General features: G+C 38.2%; 1 protein-coding gene across 1 annotated transcript in view; it reads left to right on the plus strand.

Annotated features, from left to right (window-relative positions):
• Window positions 1-22,426, plus strand: part of LOC147371202 (bifunctional heparan sulfate N-deacetylase/N-sulfotransferase 3) — a 176,133-nt gene that overhangs the window by 46,536 nt on the left and 107,171 nt on the right. Inside the window, exons 2-3 of the mRNA XM_086407268.1 lie at window positions 7,607-7,694; window positions 20,345-20,499. Of these exons, the coding sequence (XP_086263394.1) occupies window positions 7,607-7,694; window positions 20,345-20,499 (243 nt within the window). The remainder of the gene's footprint in view (window positions 1-7,606; window positions 7,695-20,344; window positions 20,500-22,426) is intronic.

A 22,426-nucleotide genomic window follows, 5' to 3' on the forward strand; every position in this document is an offset into this window, starting at 1 on the left:
TAATGCTCTTTCAATAAAATTTAGGAAAAAATCCATGAAGACAACAGTACTCACAATTGCACAGTCTTTTGGTTTTTGAGGTGAAATTCACATACATAAAACTACCATGTTAAAATAATTCAATGGCATTAGTACATTCACAGTGCTGTTCAACCACCACCTCTATCTGGTACAAAACACTTTCATCACCCCAAAAGGAAAACCCACGCCCATTAAGGAGTTCTAATAATTTCTCCCTACCTCCCTCTGCAGCGCCAGTCCACTTTCCGTCACCATAGATTTACCTGTTCTGGGTGCTTCATGTAAATGGAATCATATAGTATGTGACCTTTTATGCCTGGCTTCTTTCACTTAGTATTAATGTTTTCAGGATTCATCCATATTGTAGCATGTATCAGCACTTCATTCCTTGTTATGGCTGTATAATGTTCCGTTGTATATATGAACTGCAATTGGTTTACCTGTTCATCTACTAATGAACACCTGGGTGGTTTCTGCCTTTTGGCTACTGTGAATGCTGCTGCTATCAACAAGTGTGTACAAATATTTCTCTAAAAACCTGTTTTCAGTTCTTTTGGATATAAAGTGAGGATCATAATTGCTGAGTCATATGATAATTCTATATTTTACTTTTTGAGATACCACCAAACTGTTCTCCACAATAGCTGAATTGTATAGTCCCATGGCAGTCTGATTCTTAAGACATATCTATCCTCAGGACGGGGGAGCCTGGTGGGCTGCCGTCTCTGGGGTCACACAGAGTCGGACACGACTGAAGTGACTTAGCAGCAGCAGCAGCAGCATCCTCTATAATCACTTGCCTCCTCAACACCTTAACTTCCCTAGGTTGAAGCTGATTACCTTAGGTGGCAATCTGATTAACTGGTTCTCCCAACTCAAGCTGAAGGGGGACTTTTATTAGAAAAACTAAGGAAAATAAAATTGATAAAGACAAAACATGAAAACTTCTAAAGGCTACCATCTGTGTTGTATAATTTCTTACCCAGATTACTCCAGGCATGATGAAGTACTTTGGGGTCAACCCAGTGGGGTGGATTCTGTGATCCTATATATTTCTTTTTGTTTTCTAGAATATTTTTGATTTTAGAATTCACAGTACCTATTATTTATGTGGCTTATAAAATAAATAGCTGAATGCCTACTGTATACCAAGAATTTTGTTATATAGTGGATATCAAAGGTTTCATATTCTCAGAGAAAAGCATGCCTCTAAGTAAGTGAAAACTTGTGTTGAGCTATTTGAAATCAAGGAATAAGACAGTGATTCTTAGAGTGTGGCATAATGTCACCTACAGCAGAATCATCTAGGATGCTTTGGCCTGCTTCAGCACTATAGTTCAGAATCTCTGGTTAGATTCCTGGGCTGCTGCTGCTGCTGCTGCTAGGTCGCTTCGGTCGTGCCCAACTCTGTGCGACCCCATAGATGGCAGCCCACCAGGCTCCGCTGTCCCTGGGATTCTCCAGGCAAGAACACTGGAGTGGGTTGCCCTTTCCTTCTCCAATGCATGAAAGTGAAAAGTGAAAGTGAAGTCGCTCAGTCGTGTCCAACTGGCAGCGACCCCATGGACTGCAGCCCAAGCTCCTCTGTCCATGGGAGTTTCCAGGCAAGAGTACTGGAGTGGGGTGCCATTGCCTTCTCCAAGATTCCTGGGTTAGAATCCAGAAATCTGCATTTTATTAAGCTTTTAAGATTATCTTCATGTGTTTAGAAGTTTGAGAAGTACTGAAATAGGGAATGCTTTTATTTTAGCACTTTTTTTAACAAATAATTTGAAAATAATGTTTTATAATAACTTTTTGGATATGAAATATGTTCAAATTAATTCAAGATTAAAAACAGTTTATGAAAATAAAATAGCAAAAGAATGTTCCACAATATTATTGTCAAGTCTTTATGAGTTTACTGCACTATGAGATCAATCAGAAATTCATTAATGTCCCCATTCAATAAAGTTACTTGTCCCTCTCCTCCCCCTTACAACATGCTAGACTTCAGTAGTGAAAAGTGAACTGGACAGAGACACTACCTCATGGAATTTATAGTCCAGCTTTACTAAAACCCAAAATGTATTTGGTGGGGATAGGAGTGGTAACTAGTTATCAGAGTTTTTTTTTAAAGTATTTACCACTTTCACCTCTTAGGCAGAACAGATAATGCTACTTAAGGGGTTTCCAACATAACTCTGCAACTGTTAAAGGAAACTTAATTTGCTCTGGAACAGTAGTACATGGTTTGAGATGCTTTAGTCCCTTCATATGGAATCCTACACCTCTCCATCCTTTTCTGCTTTGCTGCTGGAAGCAAGTATTTTAAATTACTAAGGTTTAAAAATTATGTTTATTACAACACATAAAAACCTTTTCTGTATAATCGAATGAGTGAGATACAACTTACAGTTGCCTAAAGGTGCTGAGAACTAGCTTTTATTTTTATTTCTTTTTTGAAAAAGTACATTAGCATTTTGACTATTTGGGTATATAGCCATAAGCTAAATAGAATAAGTATAACAATTTCAAATGAATGCTTAATGAGAATGGTACTTAACTTGTTTTCCATTTTCCTACTCATGTCATTATTTGCCAATTTCAGCCCAATAAATTTTCTAGCAAACCATCTCTCATGTGTATGATTTAGAGGTTATATAATTTTGCTCTGGACAGTTTAGGTACGATTAATGAATAATTCAAGATGACTGTGTTACTGTCCTTTCCTTGGATTCCATAAAAACCATTGTCATTATTCTTTTACTACAATACAAACAATAAAATACATGAACATTTTGTTGGAGGATAAAGGATTCACTAAGGGTTTCCTAGGTGGCTCAGTTGATAAAGAATCTGCCTGCAATGCAGGAGACCTGGGTTCCATCCCTGGGTTGAGGAAGATCCCCTGCAAGAGGGCATGGCAATCCACTCCAGTCTTCTTGCCTGGAGAATCCCATGGACAGAGGAGCCTGGCGGGCTACAGTCCATGGGGTCACAAAGTGTCAGACACGACTGAGTGACTGAGCACACAAGGTCACTAAGAAAGAAATGCACAGCACTGTAAAAGTTGCTATAATACAGCTACGTGGGCCATATTCCTCTTTTGTTTAAAATCTTCAGTGCTGACAAGGTGTGCGTGCTCAGTCATGTCTGTTTGCAACTCCGTGGACTGTAGCCCATCAGGTTCCTCTGTCCATGAAATTTTCCAGGCAAGAATATAGGAGCAAGTCGCCATTTCCTTCTCCAGGGAATCTTCCTGACCCAGGGATCCAACCCACATCTCCTGTGTCTCCTGCATTGGCAGGCGGATTCTTTACCACTGAGCCATCTGAAGCCCCGGTGCTGATTAGACAACTCCAAAAGTGCCAAGGCTCAATTTTAAAATATCATTTAAAATTTTAGGCATATGTCTGACTTTACACCAAGTGAACAACAGTGAGAAATAGAAGATGGAATTTTGTAACAGGATAATAAAGAACTTTTAAGGTGACAGAGGAAAGGATGAAAAATTCCACTCATAGGCTTAAAACTCCACTTCTGAGTGCTGGGATTAAGGTCATGTATCCATGTTCTCATTTGATCTTCATGCCAAACCCATGAATATCTCTGATGTTTGTGTGTATGTGTACATAGATCGAGAGATACAGGAGTTTATATAAATTAGCTGCCCAATTGTTTTTGTTTACTTTAGCAGATCTAGCTATATTATACATATTTATATTATAATTAGTATTTGGTTGATTAAGAAAATATTAACTCTAAAAATTCTGTGCTGAAACATACTTTTGCCTATTGCTGAAAAACCATATTAAACACTAAAATTTCTTTCCCAGCCTTAATTTGGTCACCAACTACTTATGTTAACTATCAGAAGATAAAATAGGTCAAAATATAATTTAGGAAGCCCAGATAAGAAACAAAAAGCTAGCAGATAATTCCCCAAAGAATGTCACACATGTAATGAATCCTAACATAAATCTCCATATAAAACTCTTTTGCAGTTATTTTTTATAAATTTGTCTTTCCTATTTGCTTTAATTGATATGTTCATTTTGTTAAATAAATTTGGAGAAAAATCCAAAGATATATAAAATCTCCCGTTTTACTCAGTTCTCAAACCCCTGTTTCTTTAAATTAGATCTTTTTTATTTTTTTTTTTGCCTTCAACTAGATCTTTTAATGCCTGTAACTGCTTTTGGCTTTATAGAATGAGGCCTCAAAAAACTAAGTTAGTGGGGTAGCATAGAGATTCAAATTTGGAAAAATAATTTTGGAAATAGTCAAATTTTTGTGTTAAATTGTATTCAAATACAATTCTCTTATAATGTTTATTGGATATTATGTTCCCTATTAATACTTTTATTTGCTATTGTTTAGTTGCTAAGTCTGGTCCAACTCTTTTGTGATCCCATTGGCTGTAGCCCATCAGGCTCCTCTGTCAATGGGATTTCCCAGGCAAGAATACTGGAGTGGATTACCATTTCCTTCTCCAGGGAATCTTCCCAACCCTGGACTGAACCCATCTCCTGCATTGACAGGCAGATTTTTTACCACTGAGCCACCAGGGAAGCCCAGTACTTTTATAAGCAGTTTCAGATTTGCTCAGAAATTGTTTTGCTTGGTAAGAGTAAGCAGAATTATTTTCTCCTGAGGAAATGGTTACTTCATTGCTATATAAATATGTATTGATACATAGGGCAGAATTTATATTAGACAAAAAAAAGGAAACAATCTGAATGTACAACAGTAGTATAAAATGGTTAAATAAATTATAATGTATGCATTTGATATAATATTCAGCATCCATTAAAACCAATAGATTAAAAATTTTGGATTTGAATGGTTAATGTGATGAGAGAAAGCTCATGATATACTGTTAAATGGAAAAGGCAAAATTCAAACCTGTATTTTATATTATAATTGATACAGTTCTGATTTTTACTTTATGCCTCTAATTTCACTGAGCTATACATCTGTATATCTGAGTATATGTTGTTGTTTTTGTTTTAGTCTCTAAGTCATGTCCAGCTCTTTGCAATCCTGTGGACGGTAGCCTTCCAGGCCACTCAGTCCATGGGATTTCCCAGGCAAGAATACTAGAATGGGTTGCGATTCCTCCTCCAGGGGATCTTCCTGATCCAGGGATTGAACCTGGTATCCTGCACTGGCAGGTCGATTCTTTACCACTGAGCCACCAGGGAAGCTTATGAAATGTGTGGATGGGTGTGTGTGTGTGTATATATATATATGCATCTATTTTATTGTGGTAAAAAAACAGAGAACACAAAGAAGACATACAGATAGCCAGCACACACGGGAAAAGATGTTCAGCGTCACTAATCATCAGGGAAATGCAAACAAAACCACAATGAGATCTCACTTCAGAATAGCTAGGACAAGGACAAGAAATTACAAGTGCTGGAAAGGATGTGGATGAAAAAGAACGCCTGTATATTGTTTGTGGGGTTTTAAATTGGTGCAGCCACTATGGAAAACAGTATAAACCTTCCTCAAAAAATTAAAAATAGAACTACCATATCTCTCAGCAATTTCACTTTTGAGTATTTACCCAAAGAAAGCAAAATCACTAATTAAAAAACCCTATTTTCATTGTAGTATTGTTTATAACAGCCAAGATATAGAAGCAAGCTAAGGTCCATCAATAGACGAATGGATAAAGATGTAGTGTGTACATACAGTAGAATATTTGCCATTTAAAAAAAGAGTGAAATCTTGCCATGGGACATCATGGATGGGTCTAGAGGGTATTATGCTCAGTGAAGTAAATAAACAGAGAAAGATAAATACCATATGATCTCACTTATATGTAGAATGTAAAAAACAAACAAAATGAAACAAAAACAGACTCATAGATAAGAGAACAAATGGGTAGTTGCCAAAAAGAAGAAGTTTGAGGGAATGAGTGAAATTAAGGTAATAGGTAAGTGAAATTAAGAGTACAAACTGCTGATTATAAAATAATTAAGTCATGGGGATGTAATTTACATAAATATGCATTACAAATATGGTCAGTAATACTGTAATGACTTTGTATGGGCACAGATGGTTCCTAGACTTCAGGTTTGATCATTTCATAATGTATTTAAATGTCAAATTACTATTTTATATTCCTGAAGCTAACATAATATTGTTTGTCAGCTGTATTTCAAATAAAAAATAAGTAGATGAGAAGTATACAATATACAGATACAGTTATCAATAATATAATGCACATAATTACATTAATATGTAATATATTGCTGATAATTATATGAACACCTAATATTTTATGCCACTTTTTAAAAAGTTTATCAGACATTCCTGCATATATTACATCTTCTACATTCCTCATCACAGTTCTCTGAACTAGGTAATTGTCTCCACTTTAACAAATGAAGGGTAAAGTTCAGATAGATTTGTATTATCTACCACTAACAATAACAACAACAAATTCGTAGTAGTAATTGTAGCAGCAGCAATAAGAAAGGAGTGGCAACTAGTAATTGTTGAACACATGCAGTTGTGAGAGGGTCTCTGAATAAAATGAATATCTGTTTATCCCCCCAAAAGATTCAGGTCATGAGCATGAGGCGGCGGGGCTTCCAGGTATCAGACACTAGGAAGAGAAAAGATTCTGTTGTGGGTCCAGCTGTACTATGGAAGGGTAGGGAAAGATTTAGAGTGGTAGACTAAAAAGAGCACCTAACTTGGATCAGGTGATGTATGTCCTTAACCTAGGACCTACCAACTAATTTTATCTGTGAAAACAGGTAAATCGGTTCTCCTGACTTTCTTCGTGTATAATATAAGAATTAACTAAGATCCTTTACAAGTCTACCATTTAGAGTTACTTTTTGCTTCCTTTAGGTGGGCACTGAACTACCATAGTCTGGGGAACAGGAAGAGAAGGAATATAAGAATGTGAATTTGAATAAGAATGAGAAAGAAAAGGAGAAAGAGAAGTCCATTAAAATATTCATAGCATGATACTTTATACGATATAATAATTAAACCTCAAAATAGCTTTACCTGTCATTAGTAAAAAGTTTGTTTATCTGTTTTCCAATGAAAGGGCAAATTAGAAATTTACTTTACCATGATACCCATATTTGAAGAATAATCACTATCTTTGGGGAATCTAAGACTTACACATTGAAAAGAATTGGATTTTGAAGACCAAAGATGTATCTGAGAAACAACTATCTGTTTCTTTTAATATGTTTTTACATAGTTTCACTTAAAAAGAATATCTTTTTTTTTTTACAGTTGGTGAATTACATCCCCTAAAGGGTAAAATGAGATGTATTTTATGTATTAGATACTAGTTCCTTCGAACATGAAGAATAAACTTTTCATTTAACTTCCTTTTTCTAACTGACACTTTTTGCTGATTTACTGCATCTAAAGAATAAATGTATAAGTATATAATTATGTAATCTCAGAACCATCTTGCTAGTTGGAAGGTGGTAAAAAAAAACCTACTTTCCATGATTTAACTCCTTCATGCCTAAAGGAGTATTTTTACCTTTTGACTGCTAACGGAAGATATCTTCTCAAAGCGATTCTCTACCTGATACGTTTTTTTAATTATGTATTTCAGGCCCTGCTTGATACTCAGAATCTTTTGCGTGCACAAATCACAAATTTTACTTTCAACCTGGGATTTTCGGGGAAATTTTACCATACAGGTAAGAGAGAGATTAACTATCCCCGTAGTTAGCCTCTCTGACCACTCTCTTTAAAACTGTGACCCCCTCCTCTTCAGACCTTCTTGGGTCTCTCCACTATTTTATTTTCTTCATATTACTCAATTTCATTTAACTTATTTTTTCACCTTTACAGAATGTTAATAGCTTGAAAGTTTATTCACCATGTTATTATTTAATGGCCTTTTCTCTATTGAACTATAATTTACAGACATAAAACTGTATAAGTAATAAGTATGGTGCTCAATGGATTTCACCAAGTGTACAGAGCTGTGTACCCAGATCAAGAAAGAGGTTCTACCAGAATCTACACACCCTCTCCCTTGGGCTGCTTTATAGTCCTTCACTTCCCACCAAGAAAACCACTATCCTGGCTTCTAACATCATAAATTAGTTTGCCTGGCTTTAAGATGTGTATAAAAAGAATCATATAAATGGACTCTTCTATATATAGCTTGTTTTGTCTAACATTATTTTGGTTTTGCAGATATTATTGTGTAGGGTTGTATTTCTTTCAACTTTATTTTTCTGTAGTATTGCACTGTTTGAATTTAACAAATTTATTTATTCCATTCTGTTCCAGTGTGGATGGTTGGGTTGTTTTCAATCTTTGCCTTTCATTTTTTTGGAATAGTCATGTTAAGAATGTTTTAAACACAACTATTGTTAAAAATATTTGTCCTTCAGAGGACAATTTTTTTCTGTTGTTTATCAACCAGTAGAATTGCTGGTTATATGGTATACTTATGATCAGCTTTAGTAGAAAATACCAAACAGTTTTTCAAAGTGGTGATATCAATTTATATTTCCAATACTATGTGAGTTTTCCTGTTGTTTTATATTCCTCCAAGTATTAAATATTATTATCTTATTATTTTAGCCTTCTAGTGGGCATGTCAGATCAGTTCAGTTGCTCAGTCGTGTCCGACTCTTTGCGACCCCATGAATCACAGCACGCCAGGTCTCCGTGTCTATCACCAACTCCTGGAGTTCACTCAAACTCATGTCCATCGAATCGGTGATGCCATCCAGCCATCTCATCCTCTGTTGTCCCCTTCTCCTCCTGCCCACCATCCCTCCCAGCATCAGAGTCTTTTCCAGTGAGTCAGCTCTTTGCATGAGGTGGCCAAAGTACTGGAGTTTCAGCTTCAGCATCAGTCCTTCCAATGACCACCCAGGACTGATCTCTTTTAGGATGGAATTGTTGGATCTTCTTGCAGTCCAAGGGACTCTCAAGAGTCTTTTCCAACACCACAGTTCAAAAGCATCAATTCTTCAGCACTCAGCTTACTTCACAGTCCAACTTTCACATCCATACATGACCACTGGAAAAACCATAGCCTTGACTAGATGGACCTTTGTTGGCAAAGTAATATCTCGGCTTTTCAATATGCTATCTAGGTTGGTCATAACTTTCCTTCCAAGGAGTAAGCGTCTTTTAATTTCATGGCTGCAATCACCATCTGCCGTGATTTTGGAGCCCCCAAAAATAAAGTCTGACACTTTCCACTGTTTCCCCATCTATTTCCCATGAAGTGGTGGGACCGGATGCCATGATCTTAGTTTTCTGAATGTTGAGCTTTAAGCCAGCTTTTTTACTCTCCTCTTTCACTTTCATCAAGAGGCTTTTTAGTTCCTCTTCACTTTCTGCCATAAGGGTAGTGTCATCTGCATATCTGAGGTTATTGATATTTCTCCCAGCAATCTTGATTCCAGCTTGTGCTTCTTCCAGCCCAGCATTTCTCATGATGTACTCTGCATAGAAGTTAAATAAGCAGGGTGACAACATACATCCTTGACATACTCCTTTTCCTATTTGGAACCAGTCTGTTGTTCCATGTCCAGTTATAACTGCTGCTTCCTGACCTGCATATAGGTTTCTCAAGAGGCAAGTCAGGTGGTCTGGTATTCCCATCTCTTTCAGAATTTTCCACAGTTTATTGTGATCCACACAGTCAAAGGCTTTGGCACAGTCAATAAAGCAGAAATAGATGTTTTTCTGGAACTCTCTTGCTTTTTCCATGATCCAGCAGATGTTGGCAATTTGATCTCTGGTTCCTCTGCCTTTCTAAAACCAGCTTGAACATCTGGAAGTTCACGGTTCACATACTGCTGAAGCCTGGCTTAGAGAATTTTGAGCATTACTTTACTAGTGTGTGAGATGAGTGCAATTGTGTGGTAGTTTGAGCATTCTTTGGCATTGCCTTTCTTTGGGATTGGAATGAAAACTGATCTTTTCCAGTCCTGTGGCCACTGCTGAGTTTTCCAAATTTGCTGGTATATTGAGTGCAGCACTTTCACAGCATCATCTTTCAAGATTTGAAATAGCTCAATTGGAATTCCATCACCTCCACTAGCTTTGTTTGTAGTGATGCTTTCTAAGGCCCACTTGACTTTGCATTCCAGGATGTCTGGCTCTAGGTGAGTGATCATGATTATCTGGGTTGTGAAGGTCTTTTTTGTACAGTTCTTCTGTGTATTCTTGCCTCCTCTTCCTAATATCTTCTGCTTCTGTTAGGTCCATACCATTTCTGTCCTTTATTGAGCCCACTTTTGCATGAAATGTTCCCTTCGTATCTCTCATTTTCTTGAAGAGATCCCTAGTCTTTCCCATTCTGTTGTTTCCTCTATTTCTTTACCTTGATCGCTGAGGAAGGCTTTCTTATCTCTTCTTGCTATTCTTTGGAACTCTGCATTCAAATGGGTGTATCTTTCCTTTTCTCCTTTGCTTCCTGCATCTCTTCTTTTCACAGCTATTTGTAAGGCCTCCTCAGACAGCCATTTTGCTTTTTTGCATTTCTTTTCCATGGGGATGGTCTTGATCCCTGTCTCCTGTACAATGTCACGAACCTCCGTCCATAGTTCATCAGGAACTCTATCTATCAGATCTAGGCCCTTTAATCTTTTTCTCACTTCCACTGTATAATCATAAGGGATTTGATTTAGGTCATACTGGAATGGTCTAGTGGTTTTCCCCACTTTCTTCAATTTAAGTCTGAATTTGGCAATAAGGAGTTCATGATCTGAGCCACAGTCAGCTCCTGGTCTTGTTTTTGCTGACTGTATAGAGCTGCTCCATTTTTGGCTGCAAAGAACATAATCAATCTGATTTCGGTGTTGACCATCTGGTGATGTCCATGTATAGAATCTTCTCTTGTGTTGTTGGAGGATGGTGTTTGCTATGACCAGTGCCTTCTCTTGGCAAAACTCTATTAGCCTTTGCCCTGCTTCATTCCGTTCTCCAAGGCCAAATTTGCCTGTTACTCCAGGTGTTTCTTGACTTCCTACTTTTGCATTCCAGTCCCCTAAAATGAAAAGGACATCTTTTTGGGGTGTTAGTTCTAAAAGGTCTTGTAGGTCTTCATAGAACTGTTCAACTTCAGGTTCTTCAGCATTACTGGTTGGGGCATAGCCTTCGACTACTGTGATATTAAATGGTTTGCCTTGGAAACGAACAGAGATCATTGTGTCGTTTTTGAGGTTGCATCCAAGTATTGCATTTCGGACTCTTTTGTTGACCATGATGGCTACTCCATTTCTTCTAAGGGATTCCTGCCCGCAGTAGTAGATATAATGGTCATCTGAGTTAAATTCACCCATTCCAGTACATTTTAGTTCGCTGATTCCTAGAATATCGATGTTCACTCTTGCCATCTCTTATTTGACCATTTCCAATTTGCCTTGATTCGTGGACCTGACATTCCAGGTTCCTATTCAATATTGCTCTTTACAGCATGGGACCTTGCTTCTATCACCAGTCATATCCACAGCTGGGTATTGGTTTTGCTTTGGCTCCATCCCTTCATTCTTTCTGGAGTTATTTCTCCACTACTAATTGGTTCGGTTCAATCACTCAGTCATGTCCAACTCTTTGAGACCCCATAGACTGCAGCACTCCAGGCTTCCCTGTCCATCACCAACTCCGGGAGCTTGCTCAAACTCATGTCCATCGAATCGTGATGCCATCCAACCATCTCATCCTCTGTCATCCCCTTCTCCTCCTGCCTTCAATCTTTCCCAGCATCACGGTCTTTTCCAATGAGTCAGTTCTTTGCATCAGGTGGCCAAAGCATCAGAGTTGATACTAATATCTGCTATTTAAGTACTCTAAGTTTGTTCATCGTCTTCAAGATCGCCTTGGCAATTCTGGGCCTTCTTCATTTTTATATAAATTTTAAAATTAGCTTCCCAGATCCACAAAGATCCTCACTGGAATTTTTATGTTATTGCTGCTGCTGCTGCTGTTGTCCAGTCACCAAGTCCTGTCCTACTCTTTGCAGCCCCAGGGACTGTAGCATGCCAGGCTCCTCTGTCCTCGACTGTCCCCCAGAGATTGCTCAAATTTATGTCAGATGAGTCAGTAATACTGTCTGAACCATCTCATTCTCTGTTGCCCTGTTGCCTTCAATCTTTCCCAGCATCAGGGTCTTTTCCAGTGAGTCAGCTCTTCATATCAGGTGGCCAAAGTATTGTAGCTTCCACTTCAGCAACAGTTCTTCCAATGAATATTCAAGGTTGATTTCCTTTAGTATTGACCAGTTTGATCTCCTTGCAGTCCAAGGGACTCTCGAGAGTCTTCTGTAGCACCACAATTTGAAAGCATCAGTTCTTCGGCACTCAGCCTTCTTCTGGTCCAACTCTCACATCCATACATGACTACTGGGAAAACCATACCTTTGACTACACAGACCTTTGTTGACAAAGTGATGTCTCTGCTTTTTAATATGCTGTTTCTCAGCTTTCCTTCCAAGAAGCAAGCATCTTTTAATTTCATGGCTGCAGTCACTGTCCACAGCAATTTTGGAACCCAAGAAAGGAAAGTCTCACTGCTTCTGCTTTTTCCCCATCTGTTTGTGATGAAATGATGGAATCGGATGCCATGATATTAGTTTTTTAATATTGGGTTTCAGGCCAGGTTTTTCACTCTCTTCTTTCACCCTCATCAAGAGGCTTTTCCTCTTCACTTTCTGCATCAAATGGAATCATTTGCATATCTGAGGCGGTTGGTATTTCTCCTGGTAGTCTTGATTCCAGCTTGTGATTTGTCCAGCCCAGCATTTCACATGAAGTACTCTGCGTAGAACTTAAATAAGCAGGTTGACAATATACAGCTTTGTCACCCTATACTATTTTTATTTAAATTACATTAAATCTATTAATTAATTTGGGGAGAATTGTTGTACTAAACATTGAGTCTTCCTATGCTTGAACATATTTGTGCTCAGTGTATGCTCAGTCATGTCTGACTCTCGGCCACCCCAGGGACTGTGGCCTGCCAGGCTCCTCTGTCCATGGAATTTTCCAGGCAACTGGAGTGGGTCACCAGTTCCTACTTCAAGGGATCTTTCTGACCCAGGGATCAAACCCAAGACTCTTGCATCTCCTGCATTGGCAGGCGAATTCTTTACTAACTGGGAAGAACCCATATTTAGGTCCTCTTTAATTATACTTGACAAAACTTTATTATTTTTCTATTTATTCCTTGGTGGAGTTTTTTGGTGCAGTAGTTAATCGTGTCTTTTTTACAGTTTTTTCCCCCATTTCTCTGTTAATAATGTGTAAAAATAAAATTGATCTTGTGTACTGATATTAATATTCAGCAGCCTTGCTACATTCACTTATTAATTCTATACTTCCAAGATTCTTTTGGATTTTCTACCTATTCAATCATACAATTTTTGGATAGTAAAAATTTTATTTCTTCCTTTCTGAGCTTTATGAATTTTTTTTTTCTTTTCCTTACCTACTACATTAGCTTGGATGTCCAGTAAATATTAAATAAACATGGTGATAACAACACTCATGTCCTGTTCCTGACCTCAGGGGAAACCCTTAAGTAGTTTTGTTCCTATTCTTGAGGGGAATTCTTTCAATAGACAATTTCATAGAAAGTCTTTATTAGCTTAAGGAAGATCCCTTCTGTTCCTAGATTGCTAAATGTATGGGTATTGCATGTACTTTATTTATAAATTATCTGTTGTCATTCCTCACTAAAATGATCACTCTACAAATGCTTTATTGTTGTAATACCAGCAAGTGCCTAATGAAAAAAAATGAGCTTATGAATAAAGGATTGGGTGAAAATAAAATTACTTTCTTTTCACCATCAGTATTTATAAGGAACAAGGTCAGAGAATAAAATTTGACCATGTTGTGTTGTGAAAGAAAATCACTCTAAACATTAAGAATAACTAAAACTTCTTTCCCAAACATAATAGAAATATAAGAAAACATTCCTGGCAACTAAATTTTTTTTTGTCCAATGCTGATGCTAAAGACCGACTCAAGCCAGTTGCTCTCCTTCATTTCTGATTCTGAGAGACTCACCTCTTTCCTTACTTGGGTTCTCCCAAACAGCTCACAGTACATGTGTCCTGTCTCTAAGCCAAGGAGAGTAGATGGAACACAGGAGGAAGCTACGGAGAAAGCACGACAGAGTTTTCTATAAGATCTGAAAGCTCCCACAACACTTAGTTAGGGTTGTCTAAAACCAGTAAAATCAGTTTTCAGTGGGAACAGATATAAAATTTAATCATCTGAATCCTTTGAAAATTGGATATTGTAAAGTTTAATTGAATTACATTGTCTTCCTTTCTAAATGAGTAACTCCTTTTTCTGTTAAAAATTCTGTTTTATTCAGTCTTGAAGGGAAGAAGAAAAACAGCATCCTCATACTAGTAAGTTTTATTTTAGAAAAGGGTTTCATCTTATTTGGTTTACTTTCATTTTTGAAAGATTTGTGCATTTTGTGAAAAATAAAGAGATGAAAGAATAAAAATTATAGTTCCCTTTTAGTGAGCAACACCATATTCTAGTTACTTAACTAAGCACTTTTCATGTAACTTTTCATTGAATTCTAGGAGTTAAAGAATGTGTTATCTTGTTTTCTAGATAATAACATAGAAACTTAGTGGGGCCCAAGGTTATATCGCTAGTTAAGTGTAAAAAAACAATACTCTTAACTTTTAGTCAGAGCCCAAGTCTTATGTATTAGGAAAAAATGGATTATTATCATCTAATTGGCAATCCTTGATTAAGGAAGCTGAATGTCAAAAGGTGCCTTCCCCTTATCTATAGGTTCTTTAGGTTTGTATATTTTTCCAGATCACCAAGAATCAATCAGTTCAGTTTAGTCACTCAGTAGTGTCCGACTCTTTGCAACCCCATGGACTACAGCACACCAGGCTTCCCTGTCCATCACCAACTCCCAGAGTGTACTCAAACTCATGTCCATTGAGTCAGTGATGCCATCCAATGATCTTATCCTCTGTGATCCCTTTCTCCTCCCGCCTTAAGTCTTTCCCACCATCAGGGTCTTTTCAGACGAGTCAGTTCTTCAAATCAGGTAGCCAAAGTACTGGAGTTTCAGCTTCAGCATCAGTCCTTCCAATGACCACCCAGGACTGATCTCCTTTAGGATGGAATGGTTGGATCTCCTTGCAGTCCAAGGGACTCTCAAGAGTCTTCTCCAACACCACAGTTCAAAAGCATCAATTCTTCAGCACTCAGCTTTCTTTATAGTCCAACTCTCACATCCATACATGACTACTGAGAAAACCATAGCTTTGACTAGATGGACCTTTGTTGGCAAAGTAATGTCTCTGCTTTTTAATAAGCTATCTAGGTTGGTCATAACTTTTCTTCCAAGGAGCAAGCGCCTTTTAATTTCATGGCTGCAGTCACCATCTGAAATAGTGTTACAGATGAGAACCAATAGTGTTTGTAAATTTTAATTATATCAGAGAATTACTTAACTATGTGAAGAGAAAAGTTATATAAATTGGTAAATGCTCATCTTATCTCTAAACTCCATATTTGGCCCATAAATGTTGGTTAAGGGTCCTGAATTTGGAGTTGTGTAATTTGGGTTAGAATTAAGATTGTGAATTCAGGTTCTATCCCATATTTCCATTGACTTGTGGCAAATTACATCATCTTTCCAAATATCAATTTCCTTATCTGTAAAATGGAGTTAGTGGCTTTCAGCACAGAGTTCTAGTGAGAATTAAATGAGACAATACTTGAAAAACAGTTAAGATAGTCTCAATTGCAATGATAGTTTTTAATATAGTATCAGAGTAGGAAATACTACAGAAAAAAATATTGAAGAGACACAACTAACTTAAATAGATACATAATAAAATAATAATTTACATTAACTGTAAGATTTCAATGTAGTTTTGTAACAACTTAAGAAATGACACTTAAAATTGAGAATTTGACTTGAGTTCTCTCTCTAGTTCTGACAAAAGTTGGTAAAGTAGAGAAATAAAGGAGTGACAAGAAGCCAGGATAATCAAACCATGAATGACTATGTTTCAACTGTTTTTTTTGTTTTGTTTTGTTTTTTTCAACTGTTTTTTATCATGACGTTTGAAGTATTAGGCAACAGATACTTATTCTCAATATAATTAATTCTGATGTAAAACATCCCCAAAGTAGAATTAAAGGAAATCAGATAAGGAAGAGCTGTAAAGAAAAAAGGAAGGGCCTTACAGTTATGCCTGCTGTGAATTTACATAAGCCTATCAGAGGGGCCCTCTATGATGTTCAGAAAAGGACAGCAAATGCCTGAGCAATCTTTCCAAAGAATTCTGAAATCTGTTGCACTGTCCTCATATATAAACTTTGAGTAAAGGCCAACTAGAAAAATGAATAAAGAGGAGAGAAGAAAAAAGATAGGGAAAGGTAGGAACTATAGGAGACAGAGAATAGAGCTAAAAGTAGTTGGAGGGGTGACTTTATTCATAAACTAGGAAATCTCAGCTCACTTTTCCCAGAGGAGGTGGAAATCAGCAATTAACTGATTACTAGGAAACCCTAAGAGAAGTCTACTTGTTTTCAGTATGTGAAAGTAAAACTGCAACAAGTAATTGACTAGTAATCTTAACTAATAGGGTGTCCTGAGGACATGCAAAATGTTAAGCAAGAGGAGAGTATTTAAGTAGAGACGTTTAACTGCAGGGAAACCAAAAGCATCATCTTTATGTCGGAAAAAAAAGAAAAACGTATTTAAGCATCACCAGTCACACTTAGCAAATGTCTCTTTACCAGGGCCACCTTATTTATTACCTAAAAGGCAGCAGGACACAAGACTTTGCCATGACTGGGGCCATCAGATTTCTATGCCCCTGACTGTATCTTCCTATTCTTTCGCATGCCTTTCTAGAAGGCTTCCCAGAGCTTAGAAGCCCCAAGAACGTCTGGTGTGGGTGATTCATTAATCAAGCAATTATTTAATATAATGGCTTGATCAGTTCTTAAATTCTTAAATACAATGTCCCCTCTGTCACATAACACTCTGATGAGCCTCCGCCCCCCCCCCCCCCATATAGTACTGTAGTGAGAAAAAGAAAAAACTCTAGGACATACATAGAAGATGCAAGAACAGGAGCAAAAGAGGGAAGAACATTGGCATTTTAAATTACCCAGCATGTGCCTGGACTATGTAGACACTTTCTCACAAAAGGAATAAAATAGGTATTGCTGTCCATATTTTTGCCTATGTGAACACCAACATTAAAGGGGTTATATGACTTGCCCACAGCCACACAGCTCAAATGTGTTGGAACCTAGAAATAAATAAACTAAAAAGCTTCTAACTCCAAAGGCTGTACTTGTTCAACTCCACTGACATGAGTAACAAGAGTAACATGAGTAGTATGCAAAAGAGAATAAAATAGGGGAACTAAAACAGATTCGATTTACATATGCCCTTTACAGAGAGAGCAAGAGTTCCCTCACATCAGCAGAGTACCTAATCATGAGAAAGTGAAATTGAAGACTGTCCTTATTGAGAGATTATGTTATTACACCCATTCTATATCACTAACCCTATTCCTCCTGCATACATCAGAACCACCATGCAGCCTCGTACTACATCTTTACCTTTGGTCTCTTTCATTGCCCAATAAATCATAAGATCTAACTGATCCTTTTCCTGCCAGTAGGCACTACCTTCATTCTTTCGGAAAATTAAATCATAGAGGGGTGGTAACAAGCGGTAGGCTGTGCAGGGGGAGTAGTCTGTCCACCCTCGTTAGCCTCTAGAGACCCATCAGAACCAGTCACATAAGAACTGCTATTGAAAATACGAGGATGTTTTTCTCCATGCAGAAGGGACATCATTTGAAGAATCTACCGTTCTAGGACCTTATTGAATTGAGTGTCATTGCTGAAATTAAAGTGTGACTGTATAATTTTGTGATGATTAATATCATCTTATGAGATGTCAGGACAGACACCTTACACTGCTTTCATTTATGCTTTAGTAAAGAAACTCTACCTGGAGAAGCATAAAAATAGACTCCTACTCCTGCATATAAATTAGAGAACTGTGTCATTTCCCACACTCAACTAAACTGCAGATCAGAGAAAATGAAGGAAATAAAATAAGCCCAAATATGAAATTCAAAAGAACAACAAAGCTGACTCTCAAGGAAATAGAGGTTTTTTGATAGAAAGTTTGCTTCCAAGAACTTGAAAGAAAGGAAAAGCATGATGAACATGAGTTCCACCAAGGAGCACAGTGATTCTTGGGTTGTTTTACGATGATTTCATTTCTCAGCTTTTTTCCATCATTTTTTTCTTTCCTTCAGTTTTCTCTATGTTTTTTCAAAAACAATTCCCACATTTCCCTTTTTCTCCCTTTTATGCATTAGTATAAAAAGCAGAGGAAACAGACATCAAATTGCCAACATTTGTTGGCTCATCGGAGAAAGCAATGGCACCCCACTCCAGTACTCTTGCCTGGAAAATCCCATGGATGGAGGAGCCCAGTGGGCTGCAGTCCATGGGGTCGCTGAGGGTCGGAAACAACTGAGTGACTTCCCTTTCACTTTTCACTTTCATGCATTGGAGAAGGAAATGGCAGCCCACTCCAGTGTTCTTGCCTGGAGAATCCCAGGGACGGGGGAGCCTGGTGGGCTTCCATCTATGGGGTCACACAGAGTCGGACACGACTGAAGTGACTTAGCAGCAGCAGCAGCAGCAGCAGCAGATGGATCATCAAAAAAGCAAGAGAGTCCCAGAAAAACATCTATTTCTGCTTTATTGACTATGCCAAAGCCTGTGTGGATCACAATAAACTGTGGAAAATTCTGAAAGAGATGGGAATACCAGACCACCTGACCTGCCTCTTTAGAAACCTGTATGCAGGTCAGGAAGCAATAGTTAGAACTGGACATGGAACAACAGACTGGTTCTAAATAGGAAAAGGAGTACATCAAGGCCGTATATTGTCACCCTGCTTGCAGAGTACATCATGAGAAATGCTGGGCTGGAAGAAGAACAAGCTGGAATCAAGATTGCCAGGAGAAATATCAATAACCTCAGATATGCAGATGACACCACCCTTATGGCAGAAAGTGAAGAAGAACTAAAGAACCTCTTGATGAAAGTGAAAGAGGAGAGTCAAAAAGTTGGCTTAAAACTCAGCATTCAGAAAACTAAGATCATGGCATCTGGTCCCATCACTTCATGGCAAATAGATGGAGAAACAGGGGAAACAGTGGCTGACTTTATTTTGGGGGGCTCCCAAATCACTGCAGATGGTGATTGCAGCCATGAAATTAAAAGACGTTTACTCCTTGGAAGGAAAGTTATGACCAACCTAGACAGCATATTAAAAAGCAGAGACATTTATTTGTCAACAAAGGTCCGTCTGGTCAAGGCTATGGTTTTTCCAGTAGTCATGTATGGATGTGAGAGTTGGACTATAAAGGAGCTGAGTGCCGAAGAATTGATGCTTTTGAACTGTGGTGTTGGAGAAGACTCTTGAGAGTCCCTTGGACTGCAAGGAGATCCAACCAGTCCATCCTAAAGGAGATCAGTCCTGGGTGGTCATTGGAAGAAGCTGAAACTCTGATACTTTGGCCACCTGATGCAAAGAGCTGACTCATTTGTAAAGACTATGATGTTTGGAAAGATTGAGGGTGGGAGGAGAAGGGGACGACAGAGGGTGAGATGGTTGGATGGCAACACTGACTCGATGAACATGAGTTTGGGTAAACTCCAGGAGTTGGTGATGCACACAGGGAGGCCTGGCGTGCTGCAGTACGCGGGGCCGCAAAGTGTTGGATACGACTGAGCAGCTGAACTGAACTGAACTGAACTGAACTTATTCACAAACATAAGGAGTAACCCAGATAAATTATGGAATTATTTTGTTGGCAATGTTGTGTTACAACCCATGTCAGAGTGATCTAATTACTATTAGAACTCTACAACACATTTCCCACTCATATTCCCTGCACTGCATTCCCTGCTTATCCCCCATTTCTCTCCAAACTTAAATTATACAAAGATCCTAAAAGTTAAAAATTCTAAAGTCCTTTGGAATGATTGTGTATTTCCTTCTTACACCGATTTTATATGCATGTCTCATGTTTTAAAACTTTTAAAAAGAGTTGTATCACAGTCTCTGGTTGTTCCCCAAGTAACAGATTTTCCTTTGTTACAATTCATGTTCAAAGCTTTACATGTATGTAAGATAGTATAAATGGTAGCTTCTAAATGCATATATAGAATTACATTACTGGATGGATAGATGGACAGATATACATACAGATGAACAGGCAATCAGTGTAGCTGAAATTAATTGAATAATCTTTTTGCTCCTCCCTACGCCCTAGGAACTGAAGAGGAAGATGAAGGGGATGACCGTCTTTTGGGGTCTGTTGAAGAGTTCTGGTGGTTTCCACATATGTGGAGCCATATGCAGCCCCACCTCTTCCATAATGAGTCATCTTTGGTGGAACAGATGATTCTCAACAAAAAGTTTGCCTTAGTAAGTAACTCACTTTGAACTAAAGTGCACAGACTACTAAAGTGACTGGCTTTTTATATTGAGAACATCTGAGGTTTGGGCATACGGGCACTTTTAAGCAGTCATTTCTATGTGATGGTCGGAAACACTCAGTAGTGCAGCCTGTCAGCTTGTGACTTTTGAATTCGTATTGCATGCTCATCACTATGCTTCATGTTTTGAGGGGTCTAATTTAAAAGGAAAGTTTCAGGACACTCACAGGACTCAGCTACATGGCATTATGGTCAGAGCTCATAAAATATGGTTCACATCCAGAAAGAGCTTTCAGCTGCACTGAGAAGACAAAATACACACATAAAACAAATCTCCACTTAGAAAACAAACGTACACTTACCAAAGAGATGGGGGAGGGATGAAAAAGGAACTGGGGATACAGATACAAACTACTACATATAAAATAGATAAACAATGAGGTCTTACTGTATAGCACAGGAAACTATATTTGACATGCTATGCTTTTGAACTGTGGTGTTGGAGAAGACTCTTGAGAGTCCCATGGACTTCAAGGAGATCCAACCAGTCCATTCTGGAGGAGATCAGCCCTGGGTGTTCTTTGGAAGGATTGATGCTAAAGCTGAAACTCCAGTACTTTGGGCAACTCATGCGAAGAGTTGACTCATTGGAAAAGACCCTGATGCTGGGAGGGATTGAGGGCAGGAGGAGAAGGGGACGACAGAGGATGAGATGGCTGGATGGCATCACTGACTCGATGGACGTGAGTCTGAGTGAACTCCGGGAGTTGGTGATGCACAGGGAGGCCTGGTGTGCTGTGATTCATGGGGTCACAAAGAGTGGGACACGACTGAGCGACTGAACTGAACTGAACTGAATAAACCATAATAGAAAAGACTATGAAATGAATATATATACACACACATACATATAGATATATAATTGAATCATTTTACTGTAAACAGAAGCTAGCACAACACTGTTAGTCAACTATAGTTCAGTTTAAAAAAACAGTCTTCAGTAAAATGAGATATTCCTGGACCTAGTGCCAAACTGTATAAACGTAAAATTCACCATCAGAGAAGGAAGTGTCGTTGAGAGTATCCAGGGAAATGCTGTGTAAATAGGATTTCAGGTACATTCTGAAATAAGAATAAGATTTAAGTGTCAGGGAGAATTTGGAGTTAAATGAGGCTGAGGGAAACACAGGTAGGAGGTGTTCGCTGGCAGGTGGTAATGAAATCTCAATCTGGAAAGGCAAGAGGAATGGGAAGAAAACCATTTAAAAGACATCAAATACATATAACACAAGGAAGGAACATTTATTTGACTGAGCAAGATACTGAGCAAGATACACTGAGCAAGATTAAAACCAAGAGGATTCTGATTCTGGACAGGAAATTTTACAGTTAAAGTTAAGTGCAGTACATGGGAAAATGTGCTTGTGATGAGTGGAGATGGTATAGAGAAGTTAACAAACCAACAGGGCATGTTTGGGGTGGGAGGGTGTTTATCTTTGTATTATTCTGATGGGCACACAAACATGTGGAAGGAGTCCAGACAAGTAGCTCTTTACTGAACCAGCATTCTCCTTCCTGGGCAGAGAGTACACTGGGGCAAGGACTGTGTTCTGCCTATCACAGTTCCCAGTTCATAAACATACTCAGTGAATATTTGTAGTATGAACAATTAAAGCGGCAGAAATTACCTCTCAAAAAGCAAGTGAAGTGTAATATATCTTTATTACAGTATTTTTCTTATTTGCAAACCCCAAAATTTATATTACAGTGTTCATAGATTATGTTGTTAATAAAGCTAAAACCATCAGATCACATTTCTAGGTTCAGTTCAGTCAGTCAGTCGTGTCCCAACTCTTTGCGACTCCAGGGACTGCAGCACACCAGGCTTCCCTGTCCATCACCAATTCCTGGAGCCT

The sequence above is a fragment of the Bos grunniens genome, chromosome 6 (genome assembly GCF_055505025.1).
Source record: "Bos grunniens cultivar Pamir isolate PY7600 chromosome 6, Bosgru_T2T1.0, whole genome shotgun sequence".
In the NCBI taxonomy this organism is placed as follows: Eukaryota; Metazoa; Chordata; class Mammalia; order Artiodactyla; family Bovidae; genus Bos; species Bos grunniens.